This window comes from Ruditapes philippinarum, unplaced genomic scaffold, assembly GCF_026571515.1.
Source record: "Ruditapes philippinarum isolate M1 unplaced genomic scaffold, ASM2657151v2 ctg487_1_1_1_1, whole genome shotgun sequence".
NCBI lineage: Eukaryota > Metazoa > Mollusca > Bivalvia > Venerida > Veneridae > Ruditapes > Ruditapes philippinarum.
The window spans coordinates 103,313-121,149 of record NW_026866805.1 but is presented as its reverse complement, the minus strand read 5'-3'; the positions used below and the strand labels follow the sequence as shown (position 1 = coordinate 121,149).

Here is a 17,837-nt window from a genome sequence, read left to right as displayed (position 1 = left end):
TACATGGGAGGTAACAAGACTTATTAATTAGGAATTATAAACTATTGATTACACTTTTTATCTCCTACGAGTTAGGAGTTACATAGTCCTAATTAATTATAAATGCTGATTATCATTATGTATCATTTCATACCAATGTATCCAAATTTATGTTTTCCTTTTGTACTTCTTCCAACATCACAAAGAGCTTTGATATCTTTCTCTCTAAATCCTTGCTCATTATTTAGAACAGATATCTTATCTTTCTCTATCACAAACTTCACTGAGGGACATTCTTCAGAGTCATTTGCGAGTAATTGTTCCGAGTAATTATTGTCATCTGCATTCTGAACTAATTCTAGAACGAAGTGTGTATCTTTACTGTAGAGATCCTTCGACAGCCGATCTAAACTCCGACCAAGTCGTTCTTGTTGTACCTTAAGACAATTGTTAAATAAAGATTAGAATGATAAATAAAACATGTATAAGTTCAAATGTATGTAAAACTACTTCTACTTCTAAAACAATTTCTAATAATTTAATTTCTCTTTTTTAATGAGTTTTCCATCGTACCAACACTGTAACGGTCATGGGCAACAATCCAGCTTAAGTGTAAACATATTTTATTTCTCAGAATATATATACATGTACATGTTACAATTTACAATATACTTTTCTTATAAAAGAGGATTAGAATGAAAGACAACGTGTCTTATGAATTTCTACTCCTAATCCAGCTTTACCAGTGTAGAAAGGCCTCATGTGCCTCTCCGTGCATTATTTCAGGTACGGACAGGCACATGAGTAAAATCACCAGCTCACCTTCATTAGTCTTCTCCCGTCTTCACTAAGCTGAATGCCAACGCCAAATTCGTCTCTGCGTATCTGATTAATAATCAACTCACATGAAGTTATTTCATCATTTTCGACTTCCTTAATTAAGTTCTGGTCCTCTTTACCTGTAGATAATAACAGTAATTATTGCAATGTAATCATACTTGTCCAAGAATGACAATTATACATGAAAGAAGTTATGTATTTATCTTATATTAATTACATTCCGATAAATATACATGTATAAACATATACTTATACGTAACATACTTTCTTCAGATTGGGCAGTTTCTTCAGGCTCTTTTGTGAGAATGTCTGTGTCAGTCTTCTCGTTTTCATCATCTGTGACTCTAGCTTTATGTTCGACTAAATCACCAGCCAAGATTTCATCAACATCTTCAGTATCTGAATCAGTTTCCACATATAGTTCATTAAATTCTTCTTCCTGAAACAAAAGCGCTTCATTGACAACTTGACATCAATCTAAATGCACAGTCTCCAATTTTGCCGTGTTATTCAACCTTCAGAGTTTCTATTCATGACTTTTGCTATGGTATGGCTATATTTTGTTGGTTTTTTTATCATCAGAGCTTCATTTGTTTCTCGATCAATGAATAATTAGTTAATACATTCATACATGTATATTACAATCAATTGAAAAAAATGATCAAAAAAGGAATGCAAAATATTAATCAGTTTGCTTTGCTGCGAATATCAAATCTAGCTTTATACCGAATACTTCAAATTTCATCACCTGATATTGGTCATTTTCAAAGAATTCCTTAGCTTCGGATGGGAGAATTTGTACAGCAGTATCTGGTAACTGGCACTTTCTTTGTATGACATCTGTCCATTCTTGAATTCCAAGTGAACATCCGAGCTGAACTAGCTGACTGAGTTCTGTCTCGGATCTGCACAACTGTATAAGAATTTGTTTAGACTTGCTTGAACCCAAAACCTGTCCCAATGGTTCAAGGAATATCTGGTTGGCCAATGAGACACATATTTTTGCAGGGATACGTAAAAGGCATTGCAGTACAAATAAACCTACAGTCTTCTCACTTGAAATGCAGACTAGAAACAAAGAGAATGTAAAATAATGATTCAAAATATTTGAATCTTAGGAAGGAAAGCAACAACAAAAACCTGACAATCTTTTTAAAATAAGGATACTGAAAACTTCCTGATAAAACTATGCATGGACCTGAAAACCTAAAAGATTTATATTTAATTAAAGTTTTGCTCAACTCTTATATAAGCTTTACTCATCTACGTTTTAATCATAAACCAAATTGAATTAACATCACTTGTAAAAAGTTCCCGATGAAAAAAAACCAGGAAATACATAAATACAATAACAACAAACCGTGAGATCTCTTTAATAAATAATAAGATTGAACAACAATTAAGGTTAGAAAAACATTCAACTTGGACTGAAACAAACCTCCTGCTTCTTGTATTGGTTCTTGAGCGTGCATCTGTATAAGTTCGTTGTGAATATGTCTGGCAATCAAGGCAAGTGGCATATTCTCAATGCCTTTGTATGCAACAACCATGGAAACTAAATGACCTGTCATAGCAAAAACATCACGACTCTTTAAAGCAAAGGTGACATTTTCCAACGATGTTGAAGAAACTATTTTAACAAGTTCCCCAGGTTTTGTCTCCAATACCAAGAAGTCAAACGTTACAATTCTCCCACCTGCAAAGCAAATAAATGATATATGTCTATATTTAAGAATAAAGATGTGTGCAATTAGTATGTTGCATATGAATACAACGATTGCACGACAAGAAATCTAACGTGCAATGTAATTTGAAAGTCTATCTGATATAAGCGTAATCTGTTATCTAAATGATTTGTTGTCTCATCGCTAGAATCGTTTGCAAATCCATTTACCTTCGTAATATGCTACAAAGCATGTTGCTGGAAATGGAAAGATAAGTTACTTAGAATTCATACTATCGTGTAATATGTTAAGGTTTTTACCGTTCAGTGTTTTTGTAGATAAACCTCCGTATTTTTGCACAAACGGTTTCAGCTTGCCAAGTTCAGGCTCAAACACAAGACTCCAATGGCTCCAATCTGCCAGGTTCTCCAGTAGGGGGCAGTTGTGAAGACACGTTTTTGCATCATCTTTGGTCTGATGTCCCAATATTCCTACCTTTGCTTTCGAAAATTGTGATAATCTGGAATAATGTTTTTACACAGTTAAGTACATTTTTTTGTATTTAGGTATTAAATAATATTCATATTCAAAATTGACCAAATCTATTTACTTAATATTCTTTATATGCTTGTCCCCACACTTTTTTGTACTGTTTATCGTCATTTTTCCTATTATCTTTCCTTCAACCCTATGACCATGTCTATTTCTTTCTGTCGGCTTTTTCGTTTTAATCTTGTTTCTTCCTTTAAAGTCTGCGCTTCTTCTTGGTCAATATTCCCATATATCCTAGAATAACTACATGCTGTTCAAATACTTAATACTTTAGAAACCCCTATTAATACAAACAGTGAAATGAATGTAAATGGTGCAAAGGGTACCTTACCCAACATTCTGAACTAGTGCCGATTCGTAGTATACTGAGAATTGGTCCACTATATGTTTGCCGTGTTTTTCCGCATAATTCAGTAGTCTTGCTATACTACCATGTCCAAGGTCTCGCACGTTCTTCACGCAATAATGTGATAACAACACTTCTTCTACTTGATCATGCTTTATCCAAAAAAGGAGAAACTTAACTTACTTTTTTTAAAAAATCACATAACTCAAGTATAATATGATAATTATAACAAAATGCGTTGCACAATGGATTTTTTTTATATAAATTAAAGACACTATATGCCATATCAAATTATACCAACACATTCATGTATAAACTGTTTTCTGAAGATATAACAGATGGAAGAAAATTACGTACTGACTTAAGATTACTACGAAGACTTAAATAAAGCTTTATTTAGTCATTACATGATTATATCGCTAGAAGACGTACTTGGATTTCCTTCTGTTGTCTGCACTGGGCAATGAATTCCATCAAATCCATTTGGTTTGGTTTGAATGATGTATCGCTCTCACCAACTCCAGATCCAATACCAAGATTAAGACCAACACTTTCTTCGATGAGCTATAAATGATTTACACGAGTTATTGTTTTTTTTATTTGTTAAACATTTTATTCTTATTACGTACGCAGTTCAAATCATAAGATATTCTTTGTTACAAATATTCCAAAGAACGACCATAAGGTAGTGAAAACAATAAGCTTAATTTTTAAAATTCGTATGAAATATTCATTACATATAGCTTGATATATAACATTATAAGAGTCGCGTGACTTTGCTTTTATTATTGTGTTAAAATATGTAAAACAGCCGTAGAATAAGAAACGGAATTGTCAATCGGTGTCGAGTCTTCCATGAAAACCTGACCTGTTTGGTTTCTTCTAGCAGCAGAAATTCCAGGAATCTTCCGTATCCCATCATGTTAAAGTCAACAAATCCAAAATCGTCCAGCATTCTCTCTTCAATACGGTTCAAATGCGTTAAACTTAGTGCACCGGCATTCAAACACCGTTCAATATATTTCTTCAGCGATTCAACCAACGCAACTGTCAAAAAAATCCTTATTAGTTTTAAAAATTTTATAACCTTTTCTAGTAAAATTTAGCTACACAATTATTAAGTCGGTAACTATTTTGGTTAAATAAGACAATAGTTTTGCGCAAACAATTTCTGACAATTCTTTCAAAAAAAACAAAAAAAACGGGATATTTTTTTTCATTTACATTGAAAAGCTGCTAAATATCGGGATATTTTACACAAATAATAACGATATTTTTGTAATTTTTATATACGTTTATCGGGGAGATTTGTGATAGAAAGTCCAATACCTTTCTTACATGGGTAACCTGTATGTATATAAGATTCGTTACCTTTTTGAGGAGGAGGTTTATGGTGCACCTGTTCCTGTGTTGTGCCACCAGTTTCATTATCAGTTGTGAAAAACATCTGTGCCACAGCTTGTTCAACGTCTGTGTTTGACATGCATATCGCAAGGTGCAGAATGTTTTTACCTAAGTCGTCTTCTTTCATCAGAGTCAAGAAATCCTTAATAGTAATTAATTTAAAGGTGGTTTTTTTGTATTATGTACGAACAGCAAAATTCAATTTTATTATGTACATTTTTTGGGGGATCATTAAACATTATACGAGTAAGAAAATGTCAAATATACAGATAAAATACCTATATAAAGTAACTTATAATGATTAACATTAAATCATTTTTTTTCAGTTCAACATAAAGAGTACATACTTTATGTTATATCAAAAGGAAAGACGGGGCGTCCGTGGCCGAGTGGTTAAGGTCGTTGATTTCAAATCACTTGTCCCTCACCGCTGTGGGTTCGAATCCCGACAGGGACTTTGGATTCTTTCATGTGAGGTAGCTATCCAGCTAGCTAAAGGAACGTCGATGGTTCTACTCAGGTGCCCGTTTGTGCGGAAGGGCACCTGAGGTCTTCCTCCACCAGTAAAGCTGGAACGTCGCGATATGACCTATACTGTGACGATGTGGCGTACATGTAAACCCCTCCCTCCCCCCCCCCCCCCCCCAAAAAAAAAAAAAAAAAGGAAAATAATGGAAAGACAAATTCATTTCATATTCAATTCAATTCAAACAGGACTCTTTATTGTAGAAAAATACCTACACCTTAATCAGAATACTAGATTTTACATGATTATATAAAAACGATTTTTTACAAGATTAATTATATACCTCAATAACACGTCTAAATTTTGGGAGTTTTGTAATTCTCCTATCCTGTGTGACTGTAAGAAGGAAATTGAACTTGTCAAATACTTCTTGTATTGTTAGCTCGGGTTTCATCTTCATATAATGTGTGCGTACTTTCAAGCCAGTATCGTCTCCACTGTGTAAAATGTGCATTCGAAATTTCCTACAATTATTATCAAAGCAAATAAAACATTTTTCGAAAACACTCAATTTTGATTCAAGAGTATTTTTATATTCTTAACAAAAACTGAAGTCTAAAGTCAAGTACTACATCTATCAAGATGATTTTCTGGATAAACAAACACTTGAACATAAACAGTTTATGTCTTTAAACATAAACGACAAATAACCACTTCAAATATTGCGTTTACGTATATTTTCTTGTTCTTTATTATCATGTTAATTAATGTAGTGAGTCTTTTATACAATATAAAGGGTTTTTCCTGCTAAAAAATGCATGAACTAAAATTCTTTTTTTTTCATTTGATACCTGAATGCTTCTTCAATATCTGCCTTCAAATTTTCTTCAAAATGATCTTTGATAGTCCTGTGACAAGCTGCTGAATCTCGTTTGGCTTTCTTTAAGACCTACATTTGATAATAGTATTGCAATTCTAATTGTATTTACCCTTTCTTTGTTTCAGAAAACAAAATCATTATCGTTAAATAATTGGTAATTGGTCTTAAATTTACAAGTTAATATAAGAAAAAAAGGATTAATTTATTTATATATGTACATATAATATGCGTACGTGTAGTATATCTTTCTATAAACTTTTGTTGAAAAATGGTACATTGTCAAAAAAAAGTTTAGGAACATATTAACTTACTCCGATTGTGAGCGGAAGAGACCTTATTCTGACTCCGAGCATGTATGCATTATCAGCACTGTATTCTTGTACCAAATAGTTCATAAACGATTCTAGTTCTAACTTGCTGTTAACCCAAAGTCTATTCTTTGTAAGATAATTGTTGAAATGTTCAAGAATATCCATACTCGTTATTTCAGGAATAATTGCTTGATCTGGCGGAAACCTGAACTGCTGGTATACAACCGGAAATCTTTGCAATGGTCCGGTTTTCAGTGTGTTGAAGTCATCTTTATCGGGCGCATAATCTCGCAGAGCTTCCTTCAGCTCGAAAAGCGTACATATTGATCTTGTTTTCAGAAAAGCTGTTATATAAGCATTGATTTTGCTCACAAGTCGGATTAATTCCCTAACACACGGAATATGATCCACGTGGTTGAATCCAAGTTCATAGATAAAGTTACATCGAAATCTTTGGAAGAGAAGTTGTTCTACTCTTTCAGGAGTAGCAAACTCGTTTGCATCTGCCAATATTTCAATACATTCTTTGGCAATACTGTCCACTTGTTCATTTGAGGGCTTTTTGTCCGGTGGGACATACACAGGTCTAACATCTATTATCTTTGTCTCAAACTCTTTTTTCTCTATAGGAGTTACTGTAAAGTCTCTAACATCATCTGCATGTGGCTGCCAGTTGTTGAGATCTGAAATAGACATCATAAGCTGGCTAGTAACTGATGTATGTCTAGCCTCGTGGTTTATCAAGGTTTTCTTTGTTTCATCAGCTAAACTTCTGTGACTCGTGAAACTGGGAAAGTTCGGTACATCATTCTCTATTGAATCAACTGATCTTCTTTCCGTTTCCTGTCTTCCTTGGATAGGTGTAGGGAAAGGAACTGTCATTTGATTTCCAGAATTTGGAAGATTATAGCTGGATGACGGTATTTGACGCATTTGATTTAAGCCTGGCTGATTATTAACGTGCATCTGCGCAAATTGTGGAGTCATTCCATGAGTAGCAATGCCAGCGTTTCCCAAGTTCGGCCTTTGAATTTGACTGAACAACATTTGTGCATTCATTTGTTGCTGTTTTTGCATGACTTGTTCATTATTAAGAGACCACTGAGGTGACTGCATCAAAGGTGCTGATCCTTTACGCTGTTCTTCCAAATGTTTTTCTGACATCATGTCATTTTGGTGAAATGTTACCTCTCTTTGTTTTTTGTCTGCATTCGAGAACATGGCCAAGTGGTTTCTCATTGACAATGACATTTCATTTTGTTCATAACTTTCTCTGGGAATTTCAGTATTTTTCTTCGATGTCTCTGCTATATGTACCCAGCTTGGTCTTATGCGAGTTTTTGGTGGCTCATCAGGAAGTTTATCGTTACATGCACGCCCACTTTCTCCTAAGAGTTCACTTATTACTGATGCTACATCTTCCATTTCGTCATCTGTATTAGCATCAGAACCTTCCGTTGAATCTGAACTCGAAAAACTCTTAAATATTTCATCGTCAACTTTTTCAAAGTCCACAACGTTTTGATTTACTTCCGTACTTCCTGCACGTGTTTGTGTAGAGGAAAAAGCTGTATATGCTTGATCATGTTCAAGTCTGTCATGAATATATTTACGATCTTTTTGATGGTCTTGTTCCATAGATGTCTTTTGTTCTAATGGTACTTCTGGTTTATTAATGAAGCTTGTGGTTGACGAAATGTTTTGGACATTCGGTGTGAGACATGTTTGGGTAGGATTTAGCCGCTCGATAGGTTGTCTTTCAGCTTCGTTCCTTAAATTTAGCATGGGAAAAGGCATTGTCATTTGATTTACTGAATGTTGAGGTATTGGTGGTTGCAGCCGATAAGGCATTCCTAAATAATGTGGTGGAGCCAAACCTGGAAAATTTACGAACTGTGGAGCATAACCTCTGGGGACAGATAAAGGCATTTGCATTTGATTCGTCCATGCTGGAGTTGGTCCGCTTTTACATTGGTCTGATTTGGATACAGAATCCGGACTTAATGAAGACGAACGTTCTGATGATGATCCTGTCTCTGAATGACTCGGTGTGTCTGCAATAGGTGGACTTTTTGCTTTTGATTCATCACAAACTAAAGACGAGATCGATGTAGGTGTTTCACATTGTCTTTCACTAGTCGATTGTGCTTCACGCAACCCATGATTGTGATGTTGTTTAACTTCATTGTTACTAGATGAAGCGTTATTTGCACCAGAAACTCCGATTCCGACTTGGCCAGGAAGGGGCATTGGTAGCCTGTATGTGAGTGGCATTCCGGCAAACGTCATCCCAAGCTGTCCAAATGTCGGCATCATTAATCCTTGCTGATTATATCCTGGCATATTCGCAAATGGTGGACCTATTCCAGTAGGAGGGAAGCCAAAGAGACCAAGATTTGGCCTTTGTATACCGGGCATCGGCATGAATTGCATTTGCGCATTTAACTGAGGTTGTGCAGGTTTTTGAATGACTGGTTCGTTATCTGGCGTTTCTTCGGGTTGCTTCATAATAGGTCTTGACACTTGATCCGGCTCCTTCAAATTACTACGCGGTAAGACACCTTCATTGTGAAAAGAAAATTCATCTTTTTCTTCGTCTGCAAACAAAATATTTTCATCCAATTGCTCTGTTTCGGTTATAGATCTTCCTTCAGACGAACTTTTGTTTGTTTCTTGGTCAGATAATATGTTTGATGGATTGACAAGGTTTTGGCCAGAAGAGATGCTTTCTTCATTCAACATTAACCCAATGTGAGCAGAACCATCTTCTCCGACTAGAAATAGCTTCTCGGCGTTCAGTGGCCCCTCTGTCCTAATCACATCTGTCCACTGAGCAAATACTCGTCCCATTTTTGACAGTCCATAATCCTTTGCACTGACTACTAGTCCTGTCTCTTTCAGAACTATTGACCAAATGTCGTTTTTCGGTATGCCTCCAGGATGTTTCTTTAAAATTCGAATCACGACATTCTTCAGTTTTTCAATTTTTGACCCATAATGCTCCTTAGTCCCTTCCTTTAACTTCTTTTTGTCTGAATAGAGAAAAAAACATGTAACATAAACAGGCTCAATCAAACCGAGCCTGCAACATTTTCAATTTTGTCGTTTTGGGCTTTCTTTAGGGGTTCTTATTTTCTCTTTTCTATTTCAAAAATAAGAGAGAAAAATTTTAAACTACATGTTAAATATAGTTAGTCATTACTTGAATGCTTATCTATAGTCAGACCTCATGCATGTGTTTAAAATATGTGTGTTTTTAATTTAAGTAATGGTGAATATCATTTACTTACCACGCTGTTTTTTATTCTGAAAGAAAAAAAGGAAAAATAAACTTAGGTAATTGTTTGTACTTAACCATCAGCACACGATCAACCACCATTGTTTGAGAAAAAAAATCTTATCTCTATTTGTCATACTATTAGATTCTTGGTACATAAAGGGGATATATGATCTACTTTGAATATAACCATTATTTCAACAGTCATTTATATTTTTTAAGCATTTTAAACAGTGTAATGTTCTTGCCATAGATACATTCTAACCAACTACGTGTAATCTTGGCATCATTCAGATTTTCTAAGACAATAAGCCGAAAAGCTTGTCAAATTTTACGACCATCTCTATTATAAACAGTCATTTATTTTTGAAACAACAGCTTTAAACATTGTATATAACATATTAAATAATTGTGGTAAAATTCAATGTACATTGAAACATCACTCCAGATAAATGGAGATTCAGATATGACCATATACAGAGATATACAGAGATGTACTGCGTGAATTTTGATAAATTTGTTTGTGTTTGTTTGTATAAATCATATTTGTATCTAATGACACCTTATCTATAATAAACGCTTTAAAGGTAAATGATCTTTGTCTATGAGTGAGTGAGTGAGTGGGTTTTGGTGAGTGAGTGAGTGGGATTTTGAGTGAGTGAGTGAATGTGTGAGTGTTTGAAAGGGTGAGTGAGTGACTGAGTGAGTGGGTTTTGGTGAGTGAGTGAGTGGGATTTTGAGTGAGTGAGTAAGTGGGTGGGTTTTGATGAGTGAGTGAGTGGGATTTTGAGTGAGTTAGTGAGTGAGTGAGTGAGTGAGTGAGTTGGTGAGTGAGTGAGTGAGTGAGTGAGTGAGTGAGTGGGATTTTGGATGAGTGAGTGAGTGAGTGAGTGAGTGAGTGTCATTCCAGCATATTTTGATGTATTATATGTGACTTTTATGAATAATATTAACTTTCTTTGAAATACTCTAATCATACCGTTTTCATGATATAAATAAAATCTTTGGTCAAAACTGCATGTCTCCATATGTTTCAATAAAAAACATAATCAATTACAAAAACAATAATTAAAGTGTCAAGTTAAGCAATGTATAATTATTCAGAATCCTACATCATTTTTATGCATGTATGTTACATTGCATCATCACCATAATCATCATTATCCTAATCAATAACAACAACATCATCATCATCATAATCATCATCAACATCATCAATAACAACAACAACAAAAACATCAACATCATCATCATCAACAAATATATTATCATCATCAACAAGAGCAACATAATCATCATCATCATCATCATCAACAAAAACAACAACAACATCATCATCATCAACAACAATAACAACATCAACAACAACAACAACAACAACATTATCATCATCATCATCAACAAATACAACATTATCATCATTATCAACATTACTATCATTTTATCATGTCTATAAAGGTCTGTAAATAGTATGTGGACGCCCGTACATTCACTTGAAGCGAATTTTAATGTAAAGTTTTGCAATTCAAATAAGCACTATTCCATAGTAACCACGGCAAAGACGTTGAGTTTTAGACTGTCAAACTTTCGATTCAGACTGCGTTCTGCGAGGTAATTCAGATCAACCCTTGCTATTTTTGGCGCCAAAACTACAGTACAGTGCACGGACAAACGGAAGGTTACAAGTTGTTGTTTCTTTTAATTTACAACTGACTAGTTCAAAAGTTATTGATGAACTATACTGTTATATAATATTTATGTAAAAGCAGCTCTAGTGTTCCTTAATATTCTTAATGTATAAATCAGAAAGGGTATTATTTATGATATTACGATTTACAGAAAAGAAAAATCTAAATTTAGATCCACTAAATCAGTCAGTCATTTAACTAATGTTAACCTTAGCTGCTAAATTATCTAATATGCTTATATGAGGTATATAAAGTAATATAAGATTTGATAGATGTTATGAACACTCTACATATTAAAATATAATTCAGATTTTTATCACTACAATAACTTACGTTTCCCTCCATTATCTCGTGACATAACTTGTTTACAAACTATCCGTTTTTTCGAAAACAGCTATTACGTAGTAGGCATATCATTGACATTTCCCCATTTAAATGTTGATCAATATCCACCACCGTAAGTTACAACATGAAAAGTTTAAATAAAAGAATTTCAACATGACGGTGTCGCTGTCACAATGTTTATCAGATAATTATCGCACACACTGCTACTAATTAACGTCATTTTATCGTTCAAACTCCAATCAAATCGATAACAGTTTTTTTGTTTTTTGTTCGTTATTATTTTCCGAAAATTATGTATGAAACAATTTTTAAACTTCCTGGATTTTATGGATAAATATGGAACGCCGAATCAACATAAACTCAGTTATCTTTTAAGCTGTTTACATACTTTATGTAAATGCGCGTCACTTGAAATTAAAATACCTTTGCATTAACCTATAGCTCTTAAGCGCTTCTTATGTAAAATTCTTCCAAGTATAAGTAATAGATATACCATTGCTGCGTTGACGATTTCTGGGCTTGCGTAATTTATACCATTTACGCAAGCCCAGAAATCGTCAACGCACCAATGGTGTATCTGTTTTAACCTATAGCTCCGCCCAGAAACACTTACTCCTTCGATCTTCAAAACTGAAAGTTATACCATAGTCTCGGTATGGTATAATTTACGGTTATTGGAAATTATACTTGGAAGAATTTTACATAAGAAGCGCTGAAGAGCTATAGGTTAATTTCCAATAACCGTAAATTATACCATACCCAGACTATGGTATAATTTTCAGTTTTGAAGATCGAAGGAGTAAGTGTTTCTGGGCGGAGCTATAGGTTAAAACAGATACACCATTGGTGCGTTGACGATTTCTGGGTTTGCGTAAATTATACCATAATCACGTGACCTTTCTTATGCAACCTCACTCGACTTCGTCTCGTGAGGTTAAGGCATAAGAAAGGTCACGTGATTATGGTATAATTTACGCAAACCCAGAAATCGTCAACGCAGCAATGGTATATCTATTACTTACACGATTAATACAAGCTGGAAGTGAAGTGTGGGGCTCTATCTTTTTCATTTGTTTGGGTATTATGTCTCGTCGAGACTGCGACTTACCAGCATAACTTGATGGGCAATACCTCAGGAACCCTTCTTGCATTATTCCAAACATGATTGTTATTAGAAGGATTAAAATAAATCCAGTCTGTGTAAATGAACAATCGTAGTTTAATTTACCTATTTCAAAATTATAATTCAAGTTTATCATTCAAGTTTATCATCATTGTTTATTCATTACATCTATCTACAAAAGTATCGACTAAATCACTCAGAAAGTATAGGGAGAACTCTACCATTTCAGTACATGTAGCTGAACTCGGTAATGCCTATTTTGTATCATAGTTTGGAGACCTTTCTGTTGAAAATGTGTCAGGTTTAAATTGTATACATATACATGCACAGTGCGTTAACTGGAGTGCGGGCATTAGTTACCCGCACTCCATGGAGCATGCCCATTGATTGGCTCATTTTTGCTGGGGTTTACATATTGTGACGGCAGAGAAAGGGAAAGCGACAGAAATGTCATATTCAGATGTTCGTTCATTGGTTCATTTATGCCGGGGTTTCATATTGTGACAACAGGGAACGTGCTTTTATGTTTGACTATGATACAAAAGGGAAAGAACACCAAAACACTCGGCAATCTGATTAATAGCTACGCCCCCTCGTACAAATCAGATAGCCTCGTGTTTCGGTGCTCTTTCTATTACTCATTACCCAGTAACCTGCTGTTTTTAATGGAATTGTTGAACTCTTTTAACATTACGCATTACGTTATCAATTATGGGGGGAATCAAGAAGAATATCGGATGTTTCCTAGAACACATTACTCAGTGCTGGTGGGTTCGAGAGTGTGCCTATAAGCTTATATCGGTAGCTCAATACACAATCAAACTAAAATAAATTCTGTATAAACTAACAGTTTAATTAAGGTAGTACACCCCTAATGAACTATCTCCACGTTGAAGAGTATTCAAATAGGCTAGAATCACTGTAAAGTGTATTGAAACTGAGGGGCGTGGGTTCAAACCCCAGAAGGGGCAACTTTTTTTTTTCTTTCTTTTTTTTCTTTTTAACATTTTTTATTAATCTCTAAGATCCCTAATGTACGGAAGAGCATTAGTGCCAGGTGTATGTTTTTTATTTACTCGAAATTTCGACTTAGTAACTCGAAATTTCGAGTTACTAACTCGAAATTTCGACTTACTAACTCGAAATTTAGAGTTACTTATCTCGAAATTTCGAGTTACTAACTCGAAATTTCGACTTGGTAACTCGAAATTTCGACTTACTTACTCGAAATTTCGAGTTACTTATATCGAAATTTCGAGTTACTAACTCGAAATTTCGACTTACTAACCCGAAATTTCGACTTAGTAACTCGAAATTTCGAGTTAGTATCTCGAAATTTCGACTTAGTAACTCGAAATTTCGACTTATTAACATTACAAGAATGGCCAAAGTTATTAGTAAGATGGTATAAGATATAGCAGGGACTGTCGTTGAACGATGGAGATGGAGAAACGGGTGCCTGGACAAAAACTATTGAAATTTAACTTAAACTTAGTAATGGCATGTACACACCCGACATAAAAAATACAAGGCTTCTTTTAATTTGTACGTTCAGGCGTTCTTCAGACGTTGTATTGTATCCCATCTGTTCGAACATATCTTTTCACTAATCATATACTTCTCATCCCTGTAAAAATCAAAGCACAGAAGGCGCTAAATTTGTTTGGGTCTCAGAATGTAAGAAAGGTGCAGGTTGTGAGATTATATGTATAGTGCCACCAATGCTTTCCAGCGTTTTAATTGTAGTAAATTGGCTATAAGACTAATTGCAACACTGATATTCAATCCAATGTTTATTTGACTTTAACAATTTGAAAAAAATGAGTTACCTTTACTGGAATTTGAAGTCCAGACCTCTCGCTTCCTAAGCGAGCCCGAAAACCCTTCAGCCACGGTGAATTTATATGTGAATGGGCTGAAGAAAACCATATTATTCTAAATTAGGGCTTGTAACGACTTTAACTGTTGTTTAACACAGATGTAAATAATCCTGGAGCTTACTATAAGCATTTATATTTATAAAGAATCAAAGGGCTGCAAGTTCTGTGGTATCTTCTGATCTTTGCAATCTAAATCGTACTGTATATCCGTATGCATTTTCCTGTATAGGTTTATTTTTATGTATTATAATTCATTTTGCAAGGCACCAGAGTTTGATACATACGGAATTCTGCATAACTAGAGTTGCATCAAAAAATCATTTATGTTCATTTTTTACGACAGCCACACTTTTCCTTGCATATCATGGCTACTTCCTTAACAAAAACACTTAAAAAAGAATTTAACAAAAAAAAAAAGGTTCCTCGACTGGGATTCGAACTCGAGACCTCTCACGCACTAAGCGAGCGCGTTACCACTGTACCACGGAGAAGCTATACACAGAAAGTCTAAATAATATCAAGTCATTCTAAATTTAGAACTTCCATTGCATTTCGGGTTTGTAATCCTTATTAATTCGAGGTATTTTGTTCAGGGTAAACCTGTTGTTTATAATTGAAGTAAATATTTTAGCGAAAATCCTCTCGCCCAAACAGTGCGACATGTAGAATCTATATATTCCACTACTCGGTTTGTGTAGTATTCGGTAATAAATAGTATTTTTATTGATAAAATCATATTCATCCGCGTAATTTGTGATTGTGCATTTATTGACAATTCTATAAGCCAACACTATTGTTTAACTTTAAATGCGTTGTAATTTGTTGGATACTTGAAACAAAATAAAATATTTCTTTCTTTTAAATCGCTAGTTTTAAGCTGTTTTGAGAACTACTTGTTGTTAGGTTTGTCGTAAACTTCTGTGTCAGAGATTGAATGTCCGCTTTGTATTTAGTTATTTTCGATCAGAAAATACAATAAAACAATATTAGAAATCCTCGACCATTCGGGAATTACTTTGCTTGAAAATTGATGCGCCTGTCTTTGACCATCTTTACGCAGTGATCTCCCCTGAATTTTTCGGCTTTAGTGTACATACAAAAGGGAAGTAACCGCTTCAAAAAAGTGGACTACTTTCGGCATTTGCAATTAACAACATTAGACTCTGAAATTTCGCTACCATTATTTGTTTGGTCTGACGACCCAAACAAATAAAAACGATCCTATACTTCACGTGTGGGACATCTGAGGAAAGTATCGCGTCGTGGCCAAAATAGGGCGTGCTGAGGCCTTTGTCAAAATTGTTGGACTGACTATATTTCTTGTAAAATCGGATGCTTTTATACTACATTTGTATTCCCAACATATATATAACAACAAGTTTCACTTTTATCAACTTTTATCAACACAATATGAATCAAAGTATCAGTAAATAATGAATGATGTTACAAAAACATTATTAGTATAAAGAAACGTGACAGACTAACTGGCGTATACACGCCATTTAAAACTTATTTAACACATGATATTGCACAGTTTACAATAGGGTAGGTTTTGGACTTGTTGTTTCTCCACATGACGGTTGTATGTGTGCTTAAGAAAAAGAAACACCCGGTTAACACGGAAATGTGGAAAATGTGATTTTACAACCCCCTCCCCCCTCCACAAAAAAGCGAAGGATATGTTCAGTATGTGTGGACAATTTGACCCTATTAAATTGTTCTGTTAAATAAATGTTAAAGGTGCTCTCTCAATGTGCAACAGCGACACACGAAAGAAAGTATCTTGAATTACCCGCAACCAATGAAAGTCGTGCAATGTAAGTCGAAATTTCGAGTTACTAAGTCGAAATTTCGAGTTACTAAGTCGAAATTTCGAGATAAGTAACTCGAAATTTCGAGTTAGTATGTCGAAATTTCGAGTTAATAAGTCGAAATTTCGGGTTAGTAAGTCGAAATTTCGAGTTATTTACTCGAAACTTCGAGATAAGTAACTCGAAATTTCGACTTACTAACTCATTTCGTTTAAAAACAATCATGTTGCTTGTTTAATTTGTTACCTAAATGTCATTATTTGTTTCTTAACAATGAGCAATAGGAAAACATTTTTCATAATGATGATATTATAGATTATTTAGAGTTTCCTCATTTCTGAAAAAAAGCCCTTCTAATGGCAAAGTTTTAGTTCAGAAAAATGTCCATAACTCATAAACCACACGGTAAAGTTTGTTTAAATTTTGCATACAGGTGACATTTAAGGCATATAACTGTCCTATGTTGTCAATTTTACAGTTCCTTATAGTGCCCATTAGGGGTGTACTACCTTAAAGCTTGGTCAAGCTGCATGGCTGACCTAGCTGGCTCTATAAGTTTGACAGAGCCTAATCAATTTTGTTATTCACTTAATCGTATAGAAGGATACATTTAGATCTTAATTAGGGAGGGAAAGTTTCATGACGTTTATTACACGAACACCCCGCAAATTATTCAGTAATTACGTTTTGTGGAAATGGTCGAAAATTTATTTGCATATGGCGTTCCATATATATACATTATGTATCGATTAAATTACGTAATCCGTATTCTAAATCACATGCAGGAACTTGTAGGCCGTGTCCTACATTGTTTTATTAAAAGCAAAATAGAAAAGGCCTGCAAACATGTTTTCATTTATTTTGAGAATCTGCTAGAATTTCATTTTTAAAGCAGTATGCATCCAGATTCATGCTTATTTTCACGGTATTGTATAGTAAGAAAAGTACTGTGAACTGAAAAATAAAAATAAAGTAATTTACAAGGCACTTAAAGTCTACAAATTTGCTAGAATTTCATTTTTAAAGCAGCATGCATCCAGATTCATGCTTATTTTCACGAAAGATTTTAGTAAGAAAAGTACTGTGAACTGAAAAATAAAACTAAAGTAATTTAATAAGGCACTTAAAGTCTACAAAATTGCCAAAAATAGGCCAGAATACGCAAAAAAATAGCCCTTACTACGTTAGTCACGCAGTAGACTGCAAAGGCCAATTATGCCTCATAAATATTATCAATTTTATTTCTCAAAACCTTTTTAGCTCACCTGTCA

General features: G+C 34.4%; 1 protein-coding gene across 1 annotated transcript in view; it reads right to left on the bottom strand.

The window, feature by feature from the left end:
• LOC132733774 (uncharacterized) overlaps positions 1-12,008 on the bottom strand; it is a 30,872-nt gene extending 18,864 nt beyond the window's left edge. Inside the window, exons 1-15 of the mRNA XM_060720456.1 lie at positions 11,741-12,008; positions 9,733-9,748; positions 6,443-9,474; positions 6,103-6,200; positions 5,595-5,775; positions 4,753-4,927; positions 4,250-4,428; positions 3,814-3,945; positions 3,367-3,533; positions 2,804-3,003; positions 2,258-2,515; positions 1,568-1,887; positions 1,084-1,258; positions 802-938; positions 134-416 (exon numbers count right to left, since the gene is read on the bottom strand). Coding sequence (XP_060576439.1) covers positions 134-416; positions 802-938; positions 1,084-1,258; positions 1,568-1,887; positions 2,258-2,515; positions 2,804-3,003; positions 3,367-3,533; positions 3,814-3,945; positions 4,250-4,428; positions 4,753-4,927; positions 5,595-5,775; positions 6,103-6,200; positions 6,443-9,474; positions 9,733-9,748; positions 11,741-11,752 — 5,365 coding nt within the window. The 5' untranslated portion in view covers positions 11,753-12,008. The remainder of the gene's footprint in view (positions 1-133; positions 417-801; positions 939-1,083; positions 1,259-1,567; positions 1,888-2,257; positions 2,516-2,803; positions 3,004-3,366; positions 3,534-3,813; positions 3,946-4,249; positions 4,429-4,752; positions 4,928-5,594; positions 5,776-6,102; positions 6,201-6,442; positions 9,475-9,732; positions 9,749-11,740) is intronic.
• Between the last annotated feature and the right edge of the window lie 5,829 nt (positions 12,009-17,837).